This window comes from Larus michahellis, chromosome 2 (assembly GCF_964199755.1).
Source record: "Larus michahellis chromosome 2, bLarMic1.1, whole genome shotgun sequence".
In the NCBI taxonomy this organism is placed as follows: Eukaryota; Metazoa; Chordata; class Aves; order Charadriiformes; family Laridae; genus Larus; species Larus michahellis.
This window is the reverse complement of record NC_133897.1, coordinates 96,818,429-96,844,336: the sequence shown is the minus strand read 5'-3', so window position 1 is coordinate 96,844,336 and position 25,908 is coordinate 96,818,429. Positions and strand designations below refer to the sequence as shown.

At 39.5% G+C, this 25,908-nt stretch overlaps 1 protein-coding gene across 11 annotated transcripts in view; it reads right to left on the bottom strand.

The window, feature by feature from the left end:
- FHOD3 (formin homology 2 domain containing 3) overlaps window positions 1-25,908 on the bottom strand; it is a 399,793-nt gene that overhangs the window by 339,935 nt on the left and 33,950 nt on the right. For all 11 annotated transcript variants that reach the window (XM_074576320.1, XM_074576316.1, XM_074576317.1 and 8 more), the window contains exons 2-3: window positions 24,670-24,776; window positions 6,777-6,841 (exon numbers count right to left, since the gene is read on the bottom strand). In XM_074576320.1, the coding sequence (XP_074432421.1) occupies window positions 6,777-6,841; window positions 24,670-24,776 (172 nt within the window). The remainder of the gene's footprint in view (window positions 1-6,776; window positions 6,842-24,669; window positions 24,777-25,908) is intronic.

The window sequence follows — 25,908 nt, the reverse complement described above, 5'->3', positions numbered from 1 at the left end:
CAAGACAAGAAAAGCATCCCACTAGCACACTCCACGGCAGTCCTTTCAAACTTGGAACAAGCCCCTTTAAAGCAGGAATCCACCGCTTTAAAAGCAACGACCCACTGCTAATGGAGGCTTTATCTGCTCTACAGCTTCTTGGTTCTTCTTGCTGTAAAGCCTATTTTAAGGATTGCAATTTAAAATTATAATTTAAATCCAGAGACAAATCTTGGAAATTTCCCTGCTTTGTCTCAAACACCTTCTGAAATCCTATGGGACCAGCCCAGAGACTTCCCGGTGAGCTCACGGAAGGCAAATCATGGGTTATGGGGAAGCACCATGGCTCATCCCCACAAAGGAGGCTGACTGAAAGCATGCACGAGGAATACAACAGAAGTCTAACATTTCAGTTTAAAGAGGTGTACATTTTTTGAGTAAAACCACAAGTTATTTATACGGATAGATTTTCACAAAGCAATCTGATCTGGGAACCAGGGAATTTTACTTAGAGCATCTGTGTTCCACATTCTTAGGAAAGAAAATTTAAATAATCCTAAAAAGCTGAAAAAGGTATTTTTATCACAGCCTTTGCAGCTATTTCATGTTTCAGTCAAATTGAAAGAGAGGTGAACCAGATATCTCCAATCACATCTGGAAGCAGGCCCCAATACTGTGTGCATTGTCTTAACTAGAACTTGAATTATTCTATTAAAAAAAGCCTAACTCTTAAAAAAAAAATCCCCTCAAGCTCTGGCATTCCTTTTCACATTTTTTCAATTTGTGTGATGTCAGTTTACATCTAATAAACATGTTGTTTATTATCTTCATTTAAGCCAGGACTTTTACCAAGTTACAGTAAGAGTCATAGGAAGCATATCATGATTACAAATCCATAATGCACGCAGGATCCCTGTGCAGCACCATTAAATCCATTAATCACCATCTTTTCTGTCCCAATTATGCTAAGAAGATACTCGATAAAGCAATTGCAACTCACCCCTCTCTCTCTCCTTTACCATCAGTGCAAAGAAGGCAAAAACCACAGCGCTTCCGACAAATTCTCAAGGCACCTCTTTTGTTCCCTTTAAATTAAATCCGAATCGGTTGCACGTTTTGCTGAACTGCTAATGCTCTCCACATGTTCCCTCTTCCAAACTGAAAATGTTTTCTATTAGGAATGCTTAACGCTGAACAGAAAACTGTAAAATGCCCTTCAAACAACCCAAAGTACCTCTCTTTCTTGAGACTTTCATTGGAACATATCATCACTATTTGCCCAAATGAAGAGCTCACAGTGCCACAATTAAGCTTCCTTTAGGAAAGCTTTTTAGTTAGACTCTTCCTCTTAGTGTATTCAGAAAAATAGCTGTTTATTTTAAATTCAATGAGCTATTCCCTTTCAAAAAAAAAAATCAGAAAGTTTTAAAGTATGAACTAGAGGAGTTGCACACTGTCCATGGCTATAAGAGATGTTCCAGCAACTCAGCACACTGCAAACACACATATGCCAGAGAGATGCAATTTGGTAACGGTATTTATAGGGACAACATTTCAAGTGAGACAGTACCAGTAACACAGGTTGTAAGCACAAGGTTGACTCTGCCCTCAGAGCGTGAAACACAACAGGGTTTCACATGTTTCCTTAACCAGAATCGCACTGGCATTTCTACACTTTGGTACTAGACACTCACAAGAGGACAAATCACAAATTTTTCCCCACTTCTGTCCATGTATCTTAACTTCTTTGCAACAAAGTGCCAGATACAGTTACAGACTCGAGACATGACTGTCTTTGTGACAGCACTGTGGTTCCACTGGGGAGGAACTTGCATCTCCTTGGGAAGGGACTGTTTGTAAAGCTGTTTGTTGTAGCAATAGGACAAGGGGTGATGGTTTTACACTACAGCAGGGTAGGTTTAGATTAGACATGAGGAAGTTCTTTACAATGAGGGTGGTGAGACACTGGAACAGGTTGCCCAGAGCGGTGGTGGAGGCCCCATCCCTGGAGACATTCAAGGCCAGGCTTGATGAGGCTCTGAGCAACCTGATCTAATTCAAGATGTCCCTGCTCACTGCAGGGGGGTTGGACTAGATGACCTTTAAAGGTCCCTTCCAACCCAACACATTCAATGATTCTATCATCTCAAGCACCTGGAGGGACAGGTCCTACCAGAAGGTTCAACAGATGCATAAATAGTTGCAGAACCTAATCATATCTGCTGTAATACATGCAACAAGTCCACATAATGGGTAACAGAAGGGAAAACTGTACATGGAAAAAAGGACTAGCTGCATATTTCAGCCATTACAGGACAAATAAAAACAGATGGCTTCTACTAGCCTCCTAGTTACAACTAGTTTACAGCTTCCCTCAGGTACCCCAGAACAAAAGGCACTCAAGAAGATATTTATGGCTACATTTCATAAAAGGTATCAAGAGTGAGAGAATGTCAAAAAAGACAATCCAAGGAGCTGCATGGAAAGACTGGGTTACTGGTGCCAACACTGCTGGTTTCAGCAGATGCACTAATAACAGAGGCTAGGAACAGCTGCCATGGGGCATGGCAGCTATTGTGTCACATACTTGGGAATGACCCACTGCTCAGCACCCAGGGAAGGATGGGGAAGGGCTGGCATGCTGTAGATCACTTCAGCACTGTGCTCCGGTAAATCGACAACTGCCCATGTGCAAAAGGCAATAGAACAGGATTATAAAATGGTTGTAATGAGTAATAATTAAGGTAATATTAGACATTTAGCAAGACTCTTGCAATAATATACGTGCACACTATTTAGGGACCTCGCTGGACCAAGCTATGAAACGTAATACACACAAATATCTAGGCAAGTTATTTTTAGTCTATAGACAGATAAAAGAAATTTTGCATAAATACAAGAAGGAACTATAACCATACAAAAACGTAATTTTATCATGCAAAAACGTTTTAAATAACCAATTGGGGGTGGGGGGATCTTGGGGGTGGGTTTTTTTTTTTAATTATTTTTTTAAATAAACTGACACAAAGGAGAAATAAAATTTAAAATACACCTTGCAGCATTTGCTGACCTTCCAAGCTACAGTGCTCTGAGCAATCCCAGGGCCAATACACATATTCAGAATTACATCAACCTTTGTTATTTGCATTCTTCTTGTATTACATCATATTAACACCTGAAGCTTATGTCAAACTTCTTTTGGCAGAATCAAAGTCATTGTTACATGTCCCTGCCCAAACCTCATTCCCAGTATTGAGAGCAACACTTCTGACTCTCCATCACAAGCATACATGTTTTAAAAAGAGGACATAGGACTCTCTTGGGCTAGATACTGCATCCAGATACATAAGAATAAACCGGACCTTTTCCCTCAGAGACCACCTCGAATTTTGAGAGAAAACTACCAAGACGCAAGGAACAGAAAATGAAGCAGCAGCTGCAAACAAAGCTGTCCAAGCATGGACATAACGAATAAACCAAGTCACTCTCCAGGAAGAGCAGAGCTTTTAAGGATCTTTAAAACTTCACTGTCAAAGAGCTGCTTTGACTAAAACCTTCTATTTAGTTTCAGGGGCTAAAGTTTTTGGCACTGCTGGTGTTCACCCTTGTAAAGCTACATCCTCATTTACACTGGACTTTACCAAGGCTTCAGCTGAGCCCTGTAATTGTTAAATATATACAAAGTAAAATTACATTAAGACACAACTAAATACAAACAAGGAAATTCATACGGCTGCCAAAAATACCAGAAAGACTTTTCCCACAGGGTATTAACTCACAATAAATCTAATTTGAATAAAAGGTCAAATTTGACAGATTGAGGGGCGGGGGGGACCAAACAATTGACACTACGCGATTTAAAGATTCATCTCCACCACTAAGGTCTTTTAACAACAACAAGTACAAAAGTACATCTATACTTTTCAATTATTTATGTTCTATGAACAAAACTGGTTTCAGCAATAGTCTTTTGATATAAAAAAAATTGTAAATACTGCTAATAGTTTGTATTAAAACCACTTAAATTATTTTTTATATTACCTTTTAATTAGTCCTGACATTTTAATCAGGATCAAACAAAAAATGGGAAAAGTAGTAGAGGGATATGTAGAAGAAAATTTGTTCCTCCATGATGAAAGTCCTTAGTGTAAACATAAGACAAGAACTCAAATTGAGAGGGGAAAAAAAGAAAAGTATTAATGCATTAAATTGAATGAGATGCTTAAGAGTGACTGGTATGCAGAAAATACCACTCACTAACAACTTCTGCACTCAAGTTATTAAGCTTTATTCTTTCCCTGCCCTGCTTAAAACCAAAAAAACCCACCTCACTTGACATGGGACTTGCTAAAGCTACCCAAGTCTCATAAAATATCGGCCTGTAGTCAATAAGTCCTCTGACACTAAACCCCAACGAATTCCCTGGAGATTTTAAGTCACTAACGACGGAAAACTTTATCTGGACATCTGAACATAAACACTTGTGTATTTCCCACAATTTAAAAGTACAACATGTTAGGGAGAAGAAAAAAAATATATAAAAATATTGGTCCAACTTTCAAATGGGAGCATTTACGACAGGAAAACTATTTCTACACGTCTCAGCTCTTCAGAGGAAAGTAAAACCTTGAATGCAAGGATGACAGGAGGCTCTGCGGCAAGGGCACTACAGAACAAACCACATCTTCTCATAAAGCAGTCCTACATACCTATGAGGGACTTTGCAGAGTCAGTAACATTGCTAACCACAATGCTTTCCAAGGATATTGCGAAGACTGAAAGAAAATAGCCAAAGCAAGACATTTTTATTCCACGTAACACCATCTCACATTGCTCTAGCTCCTGGCTTCTGCTCCAAATATGTAACACAACCTTTAACCTCAAAACCTAATGCTTATACTTAAAAAAAAAAAAAAAAAAAAAAAGATGTTAACAGGCAGCTGACGTGAAAGTACACACCAGAAGAAAAGTACACACTGTGCCAGTGAAACAACCCTCCTATTCTGTGACAAGTTTAACTGGTCACCAAATGAGGCCAGTACTAAAAACTGCAGAGTCCCTGACTCTTTCAAACTATCCCATACCACGTAGAAATGAAAAAGAAAAGAAACTACATTACACCAAGCTATGGTCTGAAACAAAAACTTACCCTAAAAATCTAAACTTCAACAGGGGGGTTGGAAATCAGAACCAGATCTTGCATTTGGCTTTTCTGCCTGTAACAAACCAAGCCAAAAGCCCATATCCAAACACACCTCTGCTCTAGAAGTCTGAAATCTGGACTCAAGTTTTGCAGCCTGGCTTCCACTGTACTCACTGCTGAATGCATCACCACTGCTGGAGAGTAACAGCACCTTCATACGCACTTTAATACAGGACCAATTAAAATACACACACAGTAATATGCCTAATTGCCCACAGTGAGCTTGAATGCAAACAGATAACAACAAAGCAACCACACGTGGAAGCCCTGAATCTGGTGTGCTCCAATTCCTCGATGGCTGCACTCTGGACAAATTTTTTTTTATATGAAAATTGTTTTTATAAAACTTCAATCCAGGAAACATATGAAAATTTGTCTAGCTGCATTGGTCTGTTTTGCCAAAGATAATCCCAGACCTAACAAGAACAAGCTTCTCCAAGCTGTTCTTAATTTCACTCACATTTATAAAATCAGCCTAGACTTCGCAGCATCTCTGTTTCTCCTCTAATACTTAAGATGTAGCCTTGCTCTACTGTACTTCCTCAAGCCAATGGTAGTAGAGGAGAATCTGTTCCTCTGCAAGGCAGCCTAGAGAGCGCTCTCAATGGGAGGTATTCGAGGAATTCTGTAGGTTGCTTATGCTCAGTTCAAATTCCCAGAAAGGCCATTTCATAACGTGTCCTGGGGGCAGGGGAAAGAAGTTTAGTTGTGTTTAAAGCCTGAATCCTTCAACAGCAGTAGCACTGTGGAAATAACACAAGACTTAGACTTTCTTCTCCTCCTTTTAAGTTAAGTATATATATTCCTAAATCTCAGCTATGATCTCTTGAAACAAGCTAAACATATTAGAGTGCTAAATCCACTATGGAGAAGTTGAAAACAAAACAGGCAACTGTGGCACATACATAGAGGATTAATCTATTTTTTTTTCAAACCAGTCACCCATAACATCTATCATAATATCACCAGAACACGAGCATTAGCTTTGCTAACACTCAGTGAAACTTGCTGCTCTGCAGAACTCTGGAGAACACATCAACGCCATCACAGCACATCAGCCTCTATTTATGCAATCTTAAAGCTCTCATGACACACACATTATGACTTTCATTAGAGACTTTTCCTCGTGATAGCATTGTTTCAACCAGGGTTTTTAAGACAGTGACACTGTGATAATGACAAATACGTGGCCAAGATCTGCAAGATGTGAAGTAATAAACATTACATGCTATTAAAATGCAGTAGCTGTCTGCCAATAATTCTTCAGATCTCCTTCCCAGTTCAGAACACAGTCTTCTTCAGGCGCACAAAACGGCTGTGGCAAGACAGCTAATCCAAGATTCTCCGAAGCACCCCCAATCATCACACTTTACTGTCAAATCCTATACTTCCCTGGGCTGTTTAACATACTTGAAGGGTAATGTAACTAGTATAACCTAAGTTTAGCACGCAACACACACAACAGAGAAGGATAATGGCCAATAAATTGATTTAACTTAGAACACAGCAAGCCTGATTCATAGTCCCCAGATTTGCTTCTCAGTGATGGATTCTGTTTATTTGTTCTCTTTCAGGCATGTGGAACTTCACTTACCAATGCAGGCATGGACTCTCACCGACAGCTGGGTCCTCAGAATTATACTGTGCTTCTTGCCCCTCCTAAAAAGAGAAGAGAAGAAAAATAAATTAAGGTGTAGGGAGGAGGTAAAGGAGTTGGGAATGAAGGACTGAAGTTGAGCCTAGAAAAAACAGGTGGGGAGTGAGGAAAGGTATTACAAGTTATATCTTTGTTTCTTATCATACAACTTTATCTTAATTGGCAATCAATTGATTTTCTGCAAGTCAAGCCTTATGACAGTAATCAGTAAGTGATGTCCCCATCTTTATCTCAATTAATGGGTTTTTTCATCTTATTTTCCCTCCCTGCTGTTGAGGACACGGAGTGAGAGAGCGGCTGGGTGGGCAGCTGGCCAAGGTCAACACACCACAATGACTCTCTAGAAATCTGTATTACAGAAGTACCAGGCAATGACTGCACATTTTAATTTTCACAAAAATATTTTAAAGCTAGGCATGGTAAAGCATGAAACGAAAATGCAAGGTCAAAAAAGAGGTTGCTTACACTTTCACAAATCTGCCCATGTACCCTAATGGGCCTTGAAAGCACAAAGATAGATCTGTTTTTCATGCGAGGCAAAACTGAGTCTTCCTTCACTCTGGCACCGTCTCAGTTTTATCCTGGTCTTAAATAGAATGACTTTATCTCAATTAGCTGCTACATTTCTCTTTTATTTTTCAGACAAATTAGTACTAGATGCATCTTTTCAATCTGGAAAAGAGCACCATTCTTGATTTCAAGGAACTCTACATGCAAACTGGCATCACGACATGGCCAGCACCTCGCCTCTGCACCCAAACCTGCTCACTTGATGGAAGACAAGAAAGTAAGAAAAGCCAAATGTCTTTTCCATTTGTACAGCAGCATATTCTCTCTCTCCTCTGAAATTCAAGATGCAGTTCCTGGACAACCAATTCTAGGCGGCCCTGTTGAGCAGAGTAGGTGGACCAGATGACCTACAGAGTTCCCTTCCAACCTCAGCCCTTCTGTGATTCTGTGAATTTGTTGTGGGAAATCACGCAATAGGCAATACTGTTTTTAGTATGCGTCCAGATGCAGCTTAGTTTGCATCATGTGAATCTTAGACCAACTTCTATATACAAAATAAAAGCAAATTAAAAACCAGCACAAACTTCCTGAGTTATATGCAATATGATTCTGTTGACAGATTTCAGGGCCAACCGTTTCGCACACACACCCAGCAGAATTTCCCACTTCATCAGAACAAACCCGTTGTTTTTCAGACAACAACAACAAAGGTTCTTCCCACTTTGCTATATTCTTGCCCACTGTTGTTTTGAGGAAAAAAAAAAAAATGTGTTTCATTAGTTTCAACAAGAAAAGAATACGCTTTATACCATCTTCCAAAAAATTTGCAGGGGAAGGCAGGTCAGTGAGACAGTGACAAATATTTTCAGAAAAATACCACTCCCAGAAGAATACTGGGGAAAAAACCCCAACACATTAAGCACCTGAAAAAAAAAAAAAAATAAAATCGGTTAATGTGGAACTATGTACCTGGTAATAAAGGTCTCAGTTTCAGAACTGCAACCTTTCTCTATGGATTAAAAAATAAAATAAAATAAAAAAAAATCAAACTTTAAATGAAATTGCTCTTTGAAGGGTCTGCTCGAACAGCATTAGGATAAAGCAGGAAAAGCACGAACCTTCTCTTAAAGCTGCTGCTGGTTTGCAGGGCTTTTGAAGTGCCAAGCAGCAACATACTATTCCCCCACAAGAGCTGCCTGCAGCCTGGATTTTAAAGTTTCCTGGAGAAATTCCAGGTTTAGGACTGACTCTCTTGCCCACCTAAACTCCTCCTGCAAATTCAGTTCAACAGAGCTTTTGCCTGCGCTCATGTCCTGCAGATTGCTAATGGCTGCCCCTTCCCACAGGACTGCCAGGACTCCTCTGGAATATTTAATTTTCAAAGTACCTGAGGAATCTTCGACAGAGTATCAAACTTAAAATACTAAGATGAGCATCTCTTGTTGATATATGCCCTCACTTACACAAGAGTCCTTATATTTTTACTAGGGTACACTGTGTTTCTTTGAAAGACAATAAAACAAAACATTTCTAAACCTCTCCCATTAGTACTTGAGATAAAAGGAAGAAATCTCTCCTATGGAAACAAACGAGGAACGGCTCAGGGATTAAGGTCTCCATCTGCAACAAAGAAGGACCCATTTTCAATTTCCCCATTGCCATAGCTTACCTGCACAGTTGTAAGCAAGTAAGCTAAGGCACCACAGAGGTGCCCATGGGCCACAGCAAAAGCCAGGCCTCAGCTGCCCCGAGGATGTGACTTTAGTTTCTCAACGCTTTGCGTCCCCCATCTGCAAAACAGGGACTATGGCACCTGCCCATCTCCTGCTTCTGTTAGGACTCAGGCCTTGTTGAGTCCTTATAAACATTGCTGGTACTTGAGCACCATACAGTCCTCACTGAAGATCTACACAAGTGATTTTAAGGGATGCACAAATTAAAAATTAGTAGACATGAGGGGCAAAAATAAACAGCTGTTTATTACTCTGCCATCATTATTTTTCGGAAGAAAATCTACAGTCAAATATTTCAAGTAGCTGTGTTATCTTTCTCTCTGAACCAAACACCTGACCAGAAGATCATGTCTTCAAAAATGAGGAGATGAAAGGTAGCAAAGACTTATATTTAAATTGGTCTCCAAACGCAAATTTGCCTTTTTTTTTCCCCCTCCTAAAAATCAATTGTTGACTTAATCAGGAGAGGTCTCAAGTAGCAGAAGGTAAAATGTATTTGCTGACAGGAAAGTACTGTCAACTGGATTCAACTCCTTTAAATGGCTTTGCCTCTTCTCTGAAGTGATTATTCATATAGCAGAAGCTAGAAGTGCTACACAGAAAGCACAGAGCACTCTTTCTACACGTTCCCAAAACTCCCACTAGAAGGACCATTTTAACCCCCTATAAGATCCAAAACTGAGCTCTTCTAACATCAGAGGTCCAACGTTCAGCTTACCAACCTATTCCAACCTTCTAATCACCTTTCTTTTACATTATAAATTTCAAGGTCCTAATCAACCAGACTTTTGAACTCTGGTACTCCTGACAGACACAAATTCTCCAAGATGACAAAATCACAAAATGGAAAAAATGAGTAGAGTTTGCTTTCTTATCTCAGAACAGTAACTGTAAAGGGATAACCCAGATCAGTTTTGCTCAAGTTAGCAAAGGAAAAGGAAGCCTACATAATCAGCCATGTTATTCCTCCCCCGTGAAAAATCAATCAACTAAAAGAAATTGCTGATGTCTTAAAGTAACATATATAGGGCATTATCATCATGGTATTCTTTAGTGCTTCAGCAGTCTACACAGTACAACATATGACGACTTTGCTGAAATGTACAGGTCTGTTGTGATGTGCTGGAAGAACTGGACAGCAAGTACTGCTCAGTCATAAGAGAGAGAGAAAAGGAACACAAGAACCTAAGAAATCAGCACCATTATAAGCCTTGTTGAGATTCAGGTTCATCATAATTTAATACAGTTTTTCCTCTCTTTCCTAAAAATCCAATGCATGATGTACCTCAATATAAACAGTATCTTTTTTTTTTTTAGTAGTTCTTCCAGCATCAGCAGCAGGGCTACTTTCCCTCTGAACCTCACCTCCCTACAAAGAGCCCTGAAAATTTAGAGCAAAATTTAGAGCATGCTGTCTTCTACAAGTTCTGTTCTACAGTATTGTCCCAACTTCATACCTCATAATACACACACACAACTTCATACCTCATAATTCACACACACAAACATAAATTTTTATTATTTTCTACCATTGGTCACATTGCCAACTTTTCCAGTCTACCAAAATCAATAGGACTCAAACCCCAGACATTACAAAGATGAAAACTCACTATAGAAGCATTTAATGGGGTTTAGACATACTAGATTTCCCACACAGAAGCTAATTACAGTAAGACTAGTAACATGTAAAACACCAAAAATCACGCAATTCCCTGCTGAATGCTTTTCACTATCACGCAGCACAAATAATGTTTTTGCAAAAGGAAAATTACTTCTGAAAACCGTTACAGACACAATTATGCACCAATTTAGTGGCACGTATCTTACAATAATAAATGGTAAAAACAGGAGTAACTTTAAATCTATCCATGAATTCACAGCTTCATTAACTACTGGACAAATAGCATTAAAAAGCATGCCTGTTGGCAAGTTTGACCTGACACCGCGTTCAGGGAGAGGGGCTGTTGTGGGAAGACAGAGCATTTACATTAAAACTAGAAAAGGTTCAAAAATACACTGGGGAAAATGATTTCAGACAAACAGGCTTCATTTATTAAAAACAAAACCGAGGCACATAACAAAACCTGTAATCTACTCTTAATTATGGCTTGCAGTTTTCTTGGTATGACTCTTTAAAAAACAATATATGTTCTAGTGAGTGCGACTGGCTAGTATTTATTAAAAGTGCCAAGAAGTATTTAATAGAGTTAATTTAATAGCTGCAATTTAGTAGCATTAAAGTAGGTAAGTTTCACATATTCTGCTGAAATCAGATTCTGTTAACACCTATGTTGATATCAGAATCATTACTGCTACTAGATTAACTTCTAGTCTTTGGAGTTACCGAGATATAGAATGTTTTCTACTTTCAACTTCTCTAATAAGTTAATGTAAATAAACACATGCCAACAGCACTGAGTGCCTGTCTTCTGGAATATATGACTATGTTTGAGCCTAACAATTCTGAGGGAAGAAGGGAAAAAAAAGATTAAAAAAAAATAAATCACACCACCACACAAAAAAAACCCACAAACCACCAAACAACCCCTCTGCACACAGTCGTCTTCTTAATGTTTCAAGGAAACTTTGAAAGGAATTTTTAAGGGAGCCTATCTTATTAGGGCACAGACATCCCTCCTCCTCCGATCTATACTGGTATCAAAAATGGTATTTTTATGTAAATATTCAATTAAGATTTATTGTCCTTATTAGCAAGGAAGGCTACAGTCACTTCCTTGTCAAAGTTCATTTTTGTATGATAAGAGAATGCATTGATTAGCATACATTTAGTATTTCAGTGTTGTCTGTCTTTCCTGACGAACCTTTCTTTCAGGACAGGCAACCATTCAGACCTCGTAATATTTTGCTAAAGGCCTACACATTTCAATTTAATAAGTTTAGTTCCTTTTAAAACCATCTCATGCTTCTGAAAACACATTATTTTATCATTTAAAACTGAAGTAGAAAATTGCTTTTCAGGCGTTCTTAACGATTACTTCATATCTCAATAAGAGAGATCATCAGATAGGTGGTGCTAATTCTACAAGCACAGGTTGTGCTACACCCTTCTAGGTTCCTCCTGTTTCACTTTCTACACAATATTTTCTACAACCATGGAAAAAACCACAGGTCTATAGCACAGCGACAGATCAAGTGTTTTAACACTCTCTAGCAACATAGCTGGCCTCACAGTAAGACAAAAAACAAACCAACCAACCTAAAAACCTGTAGCACAGGTACCTGAATCATAAATAGGTCATGGCAAACAGAAACAAAGTCTGGCGATGTCAGAAGCCACGATTTTAGTTCATGAACAAGTCGGAGCCTTTCAATCAATGTAGGGAAGAGTGTCTAAGTTCTGCTCTTTGCTGGGGTCTGTACATTCTTCCATATTTTAAATATTTAAAGAATATAAGAAAACTTAACCCCAGTAACAGCAAACTTGGATCTGAATCTGCCATGAAGTGCTACACACATTCATGCGGCTACACAGCAAATAAGTGAAATCTCCCATCTCTATTATCTATAATTTGGATTAAACCACTAAATCAACCACACTGGTGACTGGACTTTTCTTTAAGAGTGATGCATCTTGTTGGGGGGATTTTGCTTTGGTTTTTTAAACTAAGAGGTTTCAGATCCCAGCTGAGCTTCTGGCATGACAGAAAACAAATTCTCAAAGTTTCAATTTAAACTGACAACAGCAGCAAAGGGATTTTAAGTTTGGTGGGACAGAAATTTATTCCCATTGCTCCGCTGCACTGAACAACAGAGCTTACATCCTCCCTCCTCACATCCACTCTTCCTCATTCTGCTTCGGAGAAGCACAGCAAAGAGCAATCAGCTCATGCTTGTAGCCTGCGTGTGACTGGTGAAACACAGCATAAAAACCTACACGTTCAATAAAGTCTTACCCTCTTCAGTTTAACCAATTTCAGGAAAATAAAGGTAAAATCAAATCGCGCAAACGCTATGGGCACCTTGCATTTTTGCTAGTTTCAATTATTATCACACAGGTTTTCTCACCCCCCAGCCTTCAACACCCCTCTGCCATAATCAGTCTTCCACACTGTTATTAGGTTCAACACCAGTAAATTGCTCACAGCATGGCCAACTCTGAACCAGGCAGTATCCGATCAGCCAGGCATCTCTTGAAATAATCTGATGATATTTTCATCATCCTTCACAACCACCAGCAAAGCAAACACGACGGCTTACTGAACCAAGCTAAACTAACACCATGGGCTGCTGCCTGCTTATCCCAAAGAGGGCATAGCCTGGATGAAAACTAACCTCGACTCAGTAAACACTGAATGTTTTCAGCCTTGGCCAGCATTTATAAGCCAGCCTAACTCGACAACTTATCCTATAATAATTCCACATCTACTTCTGCCTGATGTAACAACCTAACTGTTATGAAAACCTATCTAACACAGATGCTGCTCTTCGTGGAAAGCTTTCAAAACACACATGGGTAACACATGCTTCACATTTTGTTACAGTTTCTCATAGCACTCAGGCTCCTTGGTGGACCACCAACCTTCTCCAATCCTAGTTTTTCAAGAGGAGTAGCTTAATGAGAACAGCATTCAACAATAATCCCTAAACTCAAGAAGGAGCCACTGACTCCCACGACAGAAGCCTGGACCACAGCATGCCACCAGAAGCAAATGCATGGCAACAGACCCATCCTAAAATACGTTATTTTGGCAACTGGCTTTCACATTCTCATTTCAGCACCTCTTTCCATCTTCACTTCCACACACCTTTTTCAGAGGATGCAAAATGCTTCTGTAATGGGGTATTGCCTCAGTGTCAGTTGCTTCACAGTTCAAGGTACTCCACATCAGCAGTGGAAAACAAACTATTCCTTGTTGAGTGCACAAGGGATGAAATTTTTGCCAGCATTCAAGCACTCGAGTCTATCAGGTTTTCTGTGAAAAAGATCTGCAAGCCAGCACACACACAATAAGGGAAGTGTTTCTTAACCTGCTATTAATCAGACAGCATAAATCCTAGGCTTTGATTTCAAAGCTGTTAAGATACGGTTTGACTGCAGTTTCAATATGGAGATATACTTCTCCATTCAACTGCAGATTCAAGAGATGCAAAAAAAAATCCTGACACTTAAAAAAACGTTGTATAAAAGCCAAGTCTTTGGAGAGAGAGAGAGAGCACACGTGTGCATGGAGAGAGGAATTAAGAATCTCTCTGAAAGTCATCCGAAAATCTTATCCAAACAAATAACCTTTTTGAAGTTCTTCACAGATCAACATCCAACAATCGAACTGTCATTTCAAGCTCATGTTATTCTCATTAAATAACGGAAACAAAGGAGCTCAGGAAATTTTTTTTTAAAAGTGTCTTTTAAATGCTAAGATTCACCTCCAATACACTTCAAATGGATGACAGTGCTAGAACCCTTTCTGGTAAATGACATGCAGCTAGAGGCAAACACACACTCATCTTCAAACGAAGTCAGTGGACTTTCCTTTCTTACCTCATTCTTTTTTCATCTAAAAACTTAGTGTGAAATCAGAATGTGTCCACATCCTGTTCTTGCAATACGCTTGCAAGTCATCTAATCATTTAACATAGTGGTTTGATTCAGAGCATTCCTGGACCATAACACATTTACTAAAGTAACAAACATTTGACAAGAATGGATAAAAATAAGTAAACATACGGAGACTATTCAGATGTCTGTTTGCTCTTCATTAAAAAAATAAAAACAAAAATAATTAAAACTTGACTAATCCAGGTAGAAATAATCCCAATGGCATATTCCCTAAACAAAAACTGGGCAGGCAAAATCTTGCCAATTATTAGTGTAAGCAACAGTATGCAAAGGAACAAGGTATGCTGGGACTTGTACATGTTTTCTCCCCTGCGGATTATTCCAATATTATGTTCTGTGTTTGCCAACACGAATTTAACAATTAACTGCCTCAATTCCCTACTAACAACCTGTAGACCATGCAAAAAGTTACATGTGAATGCCAAGAAAAGGAAGAGCACCCTGGCTGACAAATCCTTGCCCGTGTAACTGCGCAAATAAGGACTACACGCAGACTCACTATGAGGTGCTGCTTTTTTACATCCACCTTCTCTTGCCAAGTGCAACATTCTATGATTTAGTAGCCAGAGTTTTCATCCTTTTTTTTTTCTGCCTTTTTAAGCAAAAATGAACTAGAATGGAAGGAAAAGGGGGAAGAAAATGAGAAACTCAAAAGGGTCAAGTGAAACATTCAAGGGATTCACCAAGTATGCGTTATAAGCCACATTAATAGTGCCTAATTTTTTATTACTAATGTATTCTGAGTATATGTCAGTAAAGGTCTGGGTGGAGTCTTCTGCGTACCTCACCACAAGGCAATGATTTTTGCCAAAAGACAATGAATCACTTTCGCACACTGTGAAATGCAGCAAGTTAAAATGGGGGAACATTTATTCCATTTGTCCTTTTTGGCAGTTTCCGTGCAAGCAATCCTCAGAAGCTGGAAAATGAGAAGCCCCTTCCCAGCCCCCTTCCCCTACTTTCTGAATCATCATGCTGGTTATTTCTCAGTTCTTAATGGCTCAATTTCTACACATTAAAACAATAACCTTCTAACAGTCCCTAAAATATTTGAGGGCTGACTGCTGCCTTTGCAGTCAGCAAGTAACCATTTTTCAAGAGCTGTCCTTATTCATGAACAAAGCTGTATCCCTTCCTGCCCCAAAAGTTCAACTTATATATAATCGTTTTCAGCAGGAAGTTTATCCTGTCATTTTGTGAAACACTGATGGCATGATCAGTTAAATCTCCACCTTATATTTTTGCATTAAGAAAACATAAACTTTGAGTTGGCAAATGGTGAAGAGGTTTGCATTAGAAGTGGTATTCTAACAAGAATAATTAAAATGTTTTACCCAGCGTTCTAGGTAAAACACAAAAAACAGAAGGCTTGTTTCCTCACTTCTTGTCAACCTTGCATCACATTCTTCTGAAGAGATGACACATCACTTGACCAATATTTTCCAATTCTTCGGTTATATATATTTCCCACCGCTGCCAGTAGCTCTCAAATTCTGGCTGCACATTCCTCCCAAGCATCTTTACACTGGGTACATTCTGGTCACGTGGTTTTGCCATCACCTGCACTTCAAAGTTCATGTTACATTTGAATTTTCATTTAAAACCTCATTGTATTTGGATCAACAAATGCCTTGAAAATAATAATAAAAAAACCAACTCAGTACTGAGAACCTACAGGGCAAAGGGGCAAGGAGGAAAGTAAAATAAATGAATGTCCCCCCAGCTGGGTCACTCATTGCTTCCACCTCTTCAGGCAAAGGGTTCCTCAGGTGCTCCCAGTCATATCTTGGGACCCACAGTTTTGGTTGCAGGAGAACAAAGTGCCAGACCAACTTCATTAGAAAAATTCCACAGTCACAGAGCAGAAGCAGAGGGCACTTGCACAATCACTTCTTTCTCACAAAGATCCTAACTCTTACTAATAGTATCAAAAAGACCTCTAATTTTTTCATAATTAAAATAACAAAAAACCTGACTTAAATAGTTTGGAAAAAGTAGCTTTACTAATTTTTCATAAACTTTTCTCTTCTACTAGAAATCATTCTCTAATACCTTGAGGGGAAAAAAAATCCTACCATTTATGATTTCCCAATGTAATTGATAGTACTAAAAAGATAACCCAAAGAAGAGATTTCCCAAAGCGACACAAAACACATTTCAAAGAGATGTCCTGCTGCCTTAATCAGCCAATTACACTCTTTCTCAGGATGTGATCAGTTAAGTCAGACTCAGCAAGAACTATATTAAAACTGTCCTACTTTGCAGTAGGACATATATGCAGGTATAAATATACCAATTCCACTTTGCATTGATCAATATGCTTCTTTGGGTCTCTGCTTTTTGGAAGTTTTCCATCAGCAGCATATTTGGCAAGGGCTCCTTTGTTACTTGACATACAAGTTCTTAAATATAACACTTTGCCCTCAGGGTGCTTAATTCTCCATATTAATTGCATTTAAGAAATGGGCTTTGCATTTATTGCTGTGCTATCAATCCTTTTGCTAGCGAGAACAATTACTGAGTGGTAAACATTAAATACTTTAATATTTTGCTGTACTGCTGTGGCCTTAACCTTGGCAGAGGTCACTTGTTATCATGGCTTCATTACTGGAGATCCTGGACTACTCACAGATACACAGGAGTTTAAACTGTTAGTTTACCACTGGAGGTTAAATTGGAGACACTTATTTTTATCAGAAGCAGATTATTACCTTTGTTTAGTCGGTGGCAAAACAAACACACACCACACACCAAGCTCATAGATGAATTCTCATAGGATCCTCAAGTGTGAGCTTGCCTATACAACTCTACTTTGCATTTACCCCAGGGTAGGAGCAGACACATGAATAGTTGCTGTGGAATAGGAAGCATAGCAAGTTCACAGCTTTTACTAATTACCCAGCACAAACTCACTCAGTTGCTGGGCAATTATGCTGCAATTCTAGATCCATTTGCAAGCTGCACAGGCAGACGGGTGGGTGCACCCGGTGGTGGTGGTGCTTGAGGTTTAGATCCTCAAAAAAATTGATGGTTTTACTCACAACAAAAGTTGAGTTCTGAGCAGCCCTACAGCGCTTTCTGGCAGCCCTACCTGAAGCCCTGCAGATGATCTGTTTATGGAGAGAGGAAGGGATTTCCTCCCCGCAAATTGAAGAGAAACACATTTCCAAGCCGTGAGAGCTGCTCGCTTAGCTTATAACCTCATCATCAATGGGGAGGGCAGAGTGCAAACACAGCTATTAAGGAGCTTCAGTGTTAATAAAATTAAATGTTTTTTTTAAATAAAACATCTGGCATCAGCTGTTTCTATAAGCTGTTTTTATTTAAGTTTCCACCCTAAAATATTGGGCTCCTCAGCTATTTTCACATGCAAACCTGAATGCCAAATTAGACTATCTTAAAAAAAACAGTTGTCCTAGGAAAAACTGTAAGAATTATTCACACGCTTTTTGGTTTGGCACTGGATTTGGTATGTAATAGGCTGGGAGAGAGCTAAGCACGACAGTATTTTTGCAATATATTTTGCAACGGAAATCATTTTGGAAGAAAAGCACTCTTATTGCATTCATTTGCCAGTGGTAACCATTAAAAATCAAAAATAGCAAATCTTCAAATGTTTCCACAGATACCTTGGTACAGGTGTAGTTTTTTCCCTCGACAACAGAGAGCAGTAGAGTAAACTCTGGGGCAAAGTGGGAGAGAAGACGACACAGCTGTTTCAGTATTGATAACCACAGGCTACAAAATCATGAGTCAAGCTCACTCTTTAAAAAAAAAAAAAAAAAACCACAAAAAAAATAGAGAAACACCCTCACAAAAAAAAAAAAAAAAACAACCACCAAAAAAACCCCACAGGACAAAACCAGGCCACAGAACATTTTAGTGCTTGGTATTTGAGATGCTGGCCCACACACCAAAAGCCTGCATGTGCTTTTTGACGATACTCCCAGGCTCAGGGAGAAAGATGACTGGGTCCTTCGGCATTTCACAAGCATCAACTCCAAGAGTTGCCCATGACCTGCCCAGGTCAGGTCTGACAATCCAAGGCTCCTGCTCTCCCAAAATCAAAACTGCACAGAGGGGGAAGAGCTCATGAAGCAGTGACCTGACTCCTCTTCCAAACTGGGAAAGGTGCCACAATGGATTTTGGCTCCTTCTCAGCTAGAAGGAGCATGGCACAGCTCAGAAGACTCAGAGTGCTGGGAGAAGAGAAGACCCAACTCTGTTTCCCTTTGAAGGACATATCAGCACACCACTGAAAGTAAGATTACGTAGTCCCTCATAACTTGTTTTCTAAGCCACTTGCGGCAGGTTCTCTGTTGTGACAGGAATGAAGTTGTAATGTGCATTAACTGTACCCCCACCTTGTCAAGAAGATCCATCACAACTGGTCAATAATTTGTGTGATGGAACGTTAAAGTATTAATTGCCTCCATCCTACATCAAGGGCACATCTGTCAAAATCACATCTCTTTTGTCAGGGTCTATGAAATACATGCACATTTGCTTAATTATTCTTGATTACATGCTTTGGAAGCATGAATACTCCAGAGAGGCCTTGCCTATTGTTCTGAGGAAGGAAAAGTGTATGGGACCTGTTATTTACTTTCATTTTGCTGTCAAGGAATATCGCAAGTTAACTATGAAAATGAATTTTTACAGTTCCACCTAAAGATTAATTTCAACATTCTAATTATTTTTTTTTCTTTTAGAAACAAAAGACACTTTATTGGGATTAAAAATTAAGAAGTTAAAAAGCTGCATAAAGTTTTTAAAACATAGGTAGTAATAGCTATTATCCTCATTTTTATTTTTTTGGGGGGGGGGGGAGTGGAATGAAAAAAGTACCATTTAGCCATCCAGAAAAAAAATTTATTTCATTAGGAATGTGAAAACTTAATCTATATGGACATTTGTCTTGCAACAGTAAAGTTTTAGCTAATCATTCTCTTCAAAACGTGGTTCAACATCTGACTCTGATACATTATAGACTGGAAGACTGCTGCCCTGTAGAAAGTCTTACACCTTCCAAAATTTACCACAATCTCTCAGCTCTAAGTGAAGAGCATGAGAGACAACATGAGGGTTCCACTTAGGGAAATCCTTGATCACACCAGGCTATTCAATGTCTAAGAGAGCTGAGATCAACAGCATCATCATTTGAGTCACTCTGAGGCCCAGCCCGATGCAACACCATGTTCCTCTACAGTTCTGAGCCTTTCTGGTCCTTGCACCTGGATAAGTACAGATGACGATACGCGACATATAAAGAGCACCTTAAGCAAAACACAAGAAAGACTTCCAACACCCAACGTGTTCTAAGTGTGCAATGGCTTCCTAAACTGGTTCAGTCTTCTTGATAGAAAGAAGCTTATCTTGATTGGTGTTTTCTGTTTGTTTGGGCTTTGTTTGGGTTTTTGGGGTTTGGTTGTTGGGTTGTTTGTTTTGGGTTTTTTTTTTTTTTTTTGCTTTGTTGCATGTTTTTATTATGACCATCCATTACAATTTTCAGATTCCGCATTTGGTCAGAGTAATAACTAAATATCACAGAAATCAAAATACTCAGATGAACTAATACATTTATCTAAACACAAGTAAATCACTGCAATGAGCAATCACAGCCTCTACTGTTTGCAGCAACACCATGACAATCTCCCACAGGCACCTCCCTTATTTTTCTTACTGTTTGAACTGAGAAAAATTATGGAAACAACATCAAGACAAAACATGGACAGAAAGCTGTCGTAAGTTGAGAGCATCTTCCAACAGTCAGCTAATACAAATACACTTTGTCCAAACTAATATGAAATCAGCATAGGATCTGCCAGTTTGCAGTACTGCTTCAAGAAAGGAGCCACATCATTTTTATTAGACAAAAAACAAGTTAACCTTCAAATGCATCCCCAACTTTCTCATGTAAAAAAAAAAATGTTATGAAAAGTTTTCATTCTCATAATTGTGCTAATCACAAAGTCTCAGCCAGCAAAAAAAATACAGTACATAAGCAGGAAAAGAATATTAAAGACCCCTGCCAGGCTCCATTGCCCTCAACAGATTCTGAACCAAACCCAGAAGGAACAGCAGCATCAATAGCGAAAACATCTGGCATCCAACTTAAACGGGACTCACCCAGCAAAAATGGCTCGGGAGACAGTGTTTAGAAGGAATGCAAAAACATCAGTGCTGAAGTGATTTGTCAGAAGTACTTTAAAACAATCTATCTGCTGAACAGAAATCTTGAAAAACGTATTCCCCAAGGGAATCTCCATTGATCGTACTGTGCTGAGGAAGCTTCTGTGTTCCATGGTTAAATAAAAATTTCTAAGATTGTGTTTCCTGCATGGTTTATTTATTTATAAGTCTCCTTTCAGCAGTGCGTTTAGGAAAAAAAAAAAAACATCTTCATAGTTTTGCCTGGGCAAACAGGAACATTTGGCAAAAAGATGCTGAAAACAGCCAGATTGCAGGACATTCTGGTCACTCTTAATAGGAATTTCCACAGTTTAGGATCTAAAGTTTTAAAAATGCCATGAATATCCAGCCACTAAATCCTTCATTCAGAGTTCAGCAAGCTCCAGTGACCCCGATAAGCACAGCAGCCTGGGCACGGCAGAGAGGCAGGTCCTGAGGTAGCCTAATCTCAGAAAATTAAGAGCTTTGAAGATTAAGAGCAGGACCTTGAAATGACCCGGAGAGAAAGAGAGAGACACTAAGTGGTTTCTGCGGCCAGTCCCTCCCAGACAGCGGGCTGCTAAGCCCCCACTGTCCGCAGCCAGCAGCTCCAGCTCAGAAGCGCTCCAGCTTTGCGCCTTGGTCTCTGCAGGGGCAACAGATCAGAGCTGCAAGGCACAAAACCAGCGTTTAGCTTGCTAGAAACCTGGAATGGAAGGAGACATGCCTGATTGCATTTGCTACCCCATGTCCAGAACATTCTTTTTTTCTGGATAACATCACACAAGTTGCATTTACTCTGAAGTGACGATGTCACCAACCATACAAGGAAGCCATCTCACAGATTCCTGAAGTTCTGGTTGCTCTTATCATCACCCTATTCTCTCATAAAACGTGTGCAAAAATGGGATGCAGAAATCCAGCAGAAGCCTCACTAGTACTGAAGATACCAAGTTCATTGCATTTCACTGGCTAAATTCCTGCTTTATACCCTAGGATGCCCCCTTTTCACATCACCATAATCATTGACTTGCTTTTAGCTTGCTGTTCCCAAAAATGCCAGATCCTCTGCTGTCGAGCTGCTGACAAGTCAGGTGTTCCCCTTTCTTCATTTTCTGCCTGACCAGTACCTGCTTGCCCTTTAGCCAATTACTGCTAAATGCAAGGTTTTGTACTTGACTGAGCTGCATCCCACCACAGCAGAGCAAAATGCTACGATTTCAGGGCTCCAGCCTACAGGTTATTGGATATATGTGTGTAGGGGAGATGGAACCAAAACCTCACAACAATCAAGTTAAAGCACAGCCCCCATTGTCCTTAGGCAGCACTTCAGGTTAAGCACAAACTAGGATTATCCAAGGGAAGTATAACACTTGTACCTACAGGCACCTCAGAAGAGTTGCCGAGGGGAACATCCCCTCAGACAATTGTCCCCTCTTCCCTCTGCAGCAGGGCACATGTCTTTTTGTGCTCATCTGTGGTTCACTCACTGATTTACTCCCCAACACACCCCTCATTCTTCCTTCCCTCCATCCTCACCACTTCAGCCTTTTGCAATTAGCACCACCCACGTAATTTATCATACAGGTAAGAAAGCAGGGTCTGCAGGGGGACCGTGGTGGGAAGACATCAAAGAAAGATGGGTCACAACAGCTCCAATAGCAGCACCTAAGAGCTGGCCCTGGTGTCGCACCTAAGGCAGGCAACTGAAACACAAAAACACGGCACTTTCTATTGACCCACAATTCCCAGAAGGACAACTTCAGAGAGTGTGGCAAAGACCAGTGAAGGTGAGGGCTACATACATGACAACAGAAGACACAAAAGTTGTTCTCCTTCATTTCAGAAGATAACTACCATAACAATTTGGAGTCCAAGCTTCTGTGATGCACCTTAATACACCCAGTTTCATACCTCCCTATCCATCTTTGCAGAGGAATGAAGGACCTCCCAGCAGACCTCACATTACCTGGCAGGACAAGCCACTGGAAGAAGCAATTACTCAACTGACAAGAGGTTGCACAATTAAGAGGAGGCCTGCACACACTTGCAAAGTACACAAAAACATAACCTGATTTTTGAGCTCCAAACAACACAGTAGACATACAATTCTAAGCGGCACAGTTAGTTCCACGTGTTTTGATATTTTTCCTAGGATAGCCACCACCTCAGAGGTAGAATTAGAATCACGTTTCAGGAATGTTTCATATCATTGATTTTATGTCCCCAAAGGAAGCACAAATTAAAACAAGGTGGAAGGTAGCTTGCCATTTCAAATGTAAAGTCTGGCAGAAAAAGCACCAGCCAGCCTCCGGCTTGTCAAATTACTCGGGAATGCCATTGTGGGGTATCAAAGGCAATTAAATTAAAATTACTAGAATTATCTGAGACATCAATGGAAAAAAAAAAAAAAAAGTGTGAACTAACAACTCATGCATACTACTACAAAAAACTATCAAAATAAAAAGGTTTTCCTGCATTTTACTTGCTTTCAACTAATTATAAAGTTAGCTGGAAATAAGAACTTGCAGTTCTTTGCCACAATTTTGATCACCTCTGCATAAAATCAAAGACTAGATCAACTTCTATACTCAACACACCTATTGCATAGGAAGGGGGGCTCAGTCCAGCTGTATTGACTGCTCTGTGTATTGAAGAACATCTTCTAACTAATTTGATTTCTAATAGAAGAGTTTCTTTATCTTCCAATAGTTATAAAAACATGACCAAAACTGGTATATATGAAGAAGATACACATAAATGCACACATGTGAATATCTGTAACACATTATTTAAAATTCTCTACCCATAAAATAATCTCCAGAGGCACAGTTTAAAACTGTAAGAAGTATTCATCAAAGACAGCTATATCACAAGAAGTAGAGAAACCAGTATAAGCAAAAGGTCTGCATCTCTTAGTGTTAACAAGCCCTGACCAATTCAGAATGCAGTTAATTTCCTTCTGGCACAGCTACATTACTCACATGCATGAAGTCCATGCCAAAACGCACCCATAAAATTAATTACAACTATCCAGTCCAATATAGCAACCAGCAAGGCAAAAATAGCTCTAGACTGTCTGTTCATTTTATATCTAAAACAAGACAATCACCTAAAGGGCCCAGAAAAAAAAAATATTCTAAAAAGCAAATTTTATACATGCATTCACACAGACATGCATTGATGCTAACTTTTGTTTTCACTTTCAGTTCTCATCAGAGATGGCTTATGGAAAGCTGTGTCATAGTAATCCATGTGTGCCAGCAATAATTAAAAAAAAAAAAGACAAAAAAAGCAAGAGAGGAGAATATTCAAAAACCACCACCACCACACACACAAACTCTGGGCTGGCTGAATAAATTCCAGGAGTAAAAAAGAAATCAATAGAGGTCTTTTCCTCAAGAATATAAAAGGATGACTTAGATTTCAAGGCACAAAGAAACTGAGTTTATAACTTCAAGGGCACCACCCCAATATAACCTTTTACACTAACTATTATTGTATAAGAAAGATCTCACAGTTCTCAGAACCAGTCACCCTCATTTATCAAGTTCCAAAGAACTACAAAAATTTACCAATCGAAGACATCCATCTTGACAGATTTCTTACAGTATACCATCTTCGTTTAGAGAAACTGTAAGAGTGAATGTGGATAGAAAAGTCATAAAATTCTTAATCATGGAAAGGGACAGACGCATGTGCTTACAGAGGAAAGAATTTTATCTTTTCTGTTCCTATGCTGACCTGAACATACCAAGTTAACCACACACACCCCCGAAACCTCAATGCTCCTGGAAAAATATGCTTATTTATCTAAATTTAGTAAACATTTACTTACCCAGCATCTTCCTGGAAGCCTTCCAATTCATCTCTTTGTTCTGCTAGGGTGGATTCTAGATCCAGATAGGTACCATTGTGAGACAATTGCAGGGTGCAGTCATCAAGCTGTAGAAAAAAAAATAATCAGATCATTAGATTACAGCAGTCATTCTCTCTAACATCACCTTCCCATTTTCCAGGTCCCAGACAAGATCTCCCTAAAACAAACCGTATGTAGGAAGCGGATAAGAAAATAGGTGCTGTTTGACAATTTATGCAAGTCCATATTCACTAGACCATGCTTGGTGACAACATCAACACAACTAACACACAGAGAAATTTATTTACTTGAATATATAGAAGTGATTAGAGGGTTTTATCACAGTGCCTTTAGAATCCTATAAGGAAAGGGAAGTTAATTTTAACACATACCTAGGATATGAATGACTGTTCTGTGTTCTTACAGTACATTGAAGTAGAGTTTCTGGGCCTCTGGATGGAAGTGGAAGGAAGAAGCAGCTGTTTCGTGAGCTACTGAATGTCACTTGTGAGGAAGGATAGAGCCAAGGGACAGTGTAAGGTGTGGCAGCCAAGAGTCAGGGTCCTGCAGCAAGGGGGAGTGCAGCCAACCAAGACCCAGATTTTCTGGCATTCTCATTTTAGGGCCAGGCTCTAAACCTGCCACAGGGGTTGCACGGAAGACCTTCCTAGGCAGTGGGGGAAGGACTGGACACATGTGCTAACTTCTTACAAAGGTACTGAGGTAACCAAGGACCAGACCTGAAAGCAGGAACCTGCCTGCTATGATGCTGAAGAGGGAGAGGGCAATTAATAAACCCTCTTTATTTCCATCCTGTCTTCCCTCATCTTCAAGTTTTCCATTAATTATTCCAGCTGTTGTTAAAAGAAAGCTAGATTTGATCAAAGTTAGAACAGAAAAAGAGTTTTCTGGGTTTTTGGGGGGTTTGGTTTTGTTTGGGGTTTTTTTTGTTTGTTTGGCTTTTTTGGGGTTTTTTTGTTTATTTGTTTTTGTTTTTTACAGGGATCTCTTCACAGGAGGTGGTCTAGGAAGAGCCACCCCAAAACTCTGGTCAACTCATCACACAGGAATACAAAACAATTACTGGACTGAGAAGGATAACTGAAGAAACCCAAGGAAAGAGCTAGGAAATAACGTTAGCTCCTCTCTCACCGTGAGATAACCCAGTGTCAAATCACAAGGAATGAGTAAAAAAGCCTTCCCAGGGCAAGGAAACAA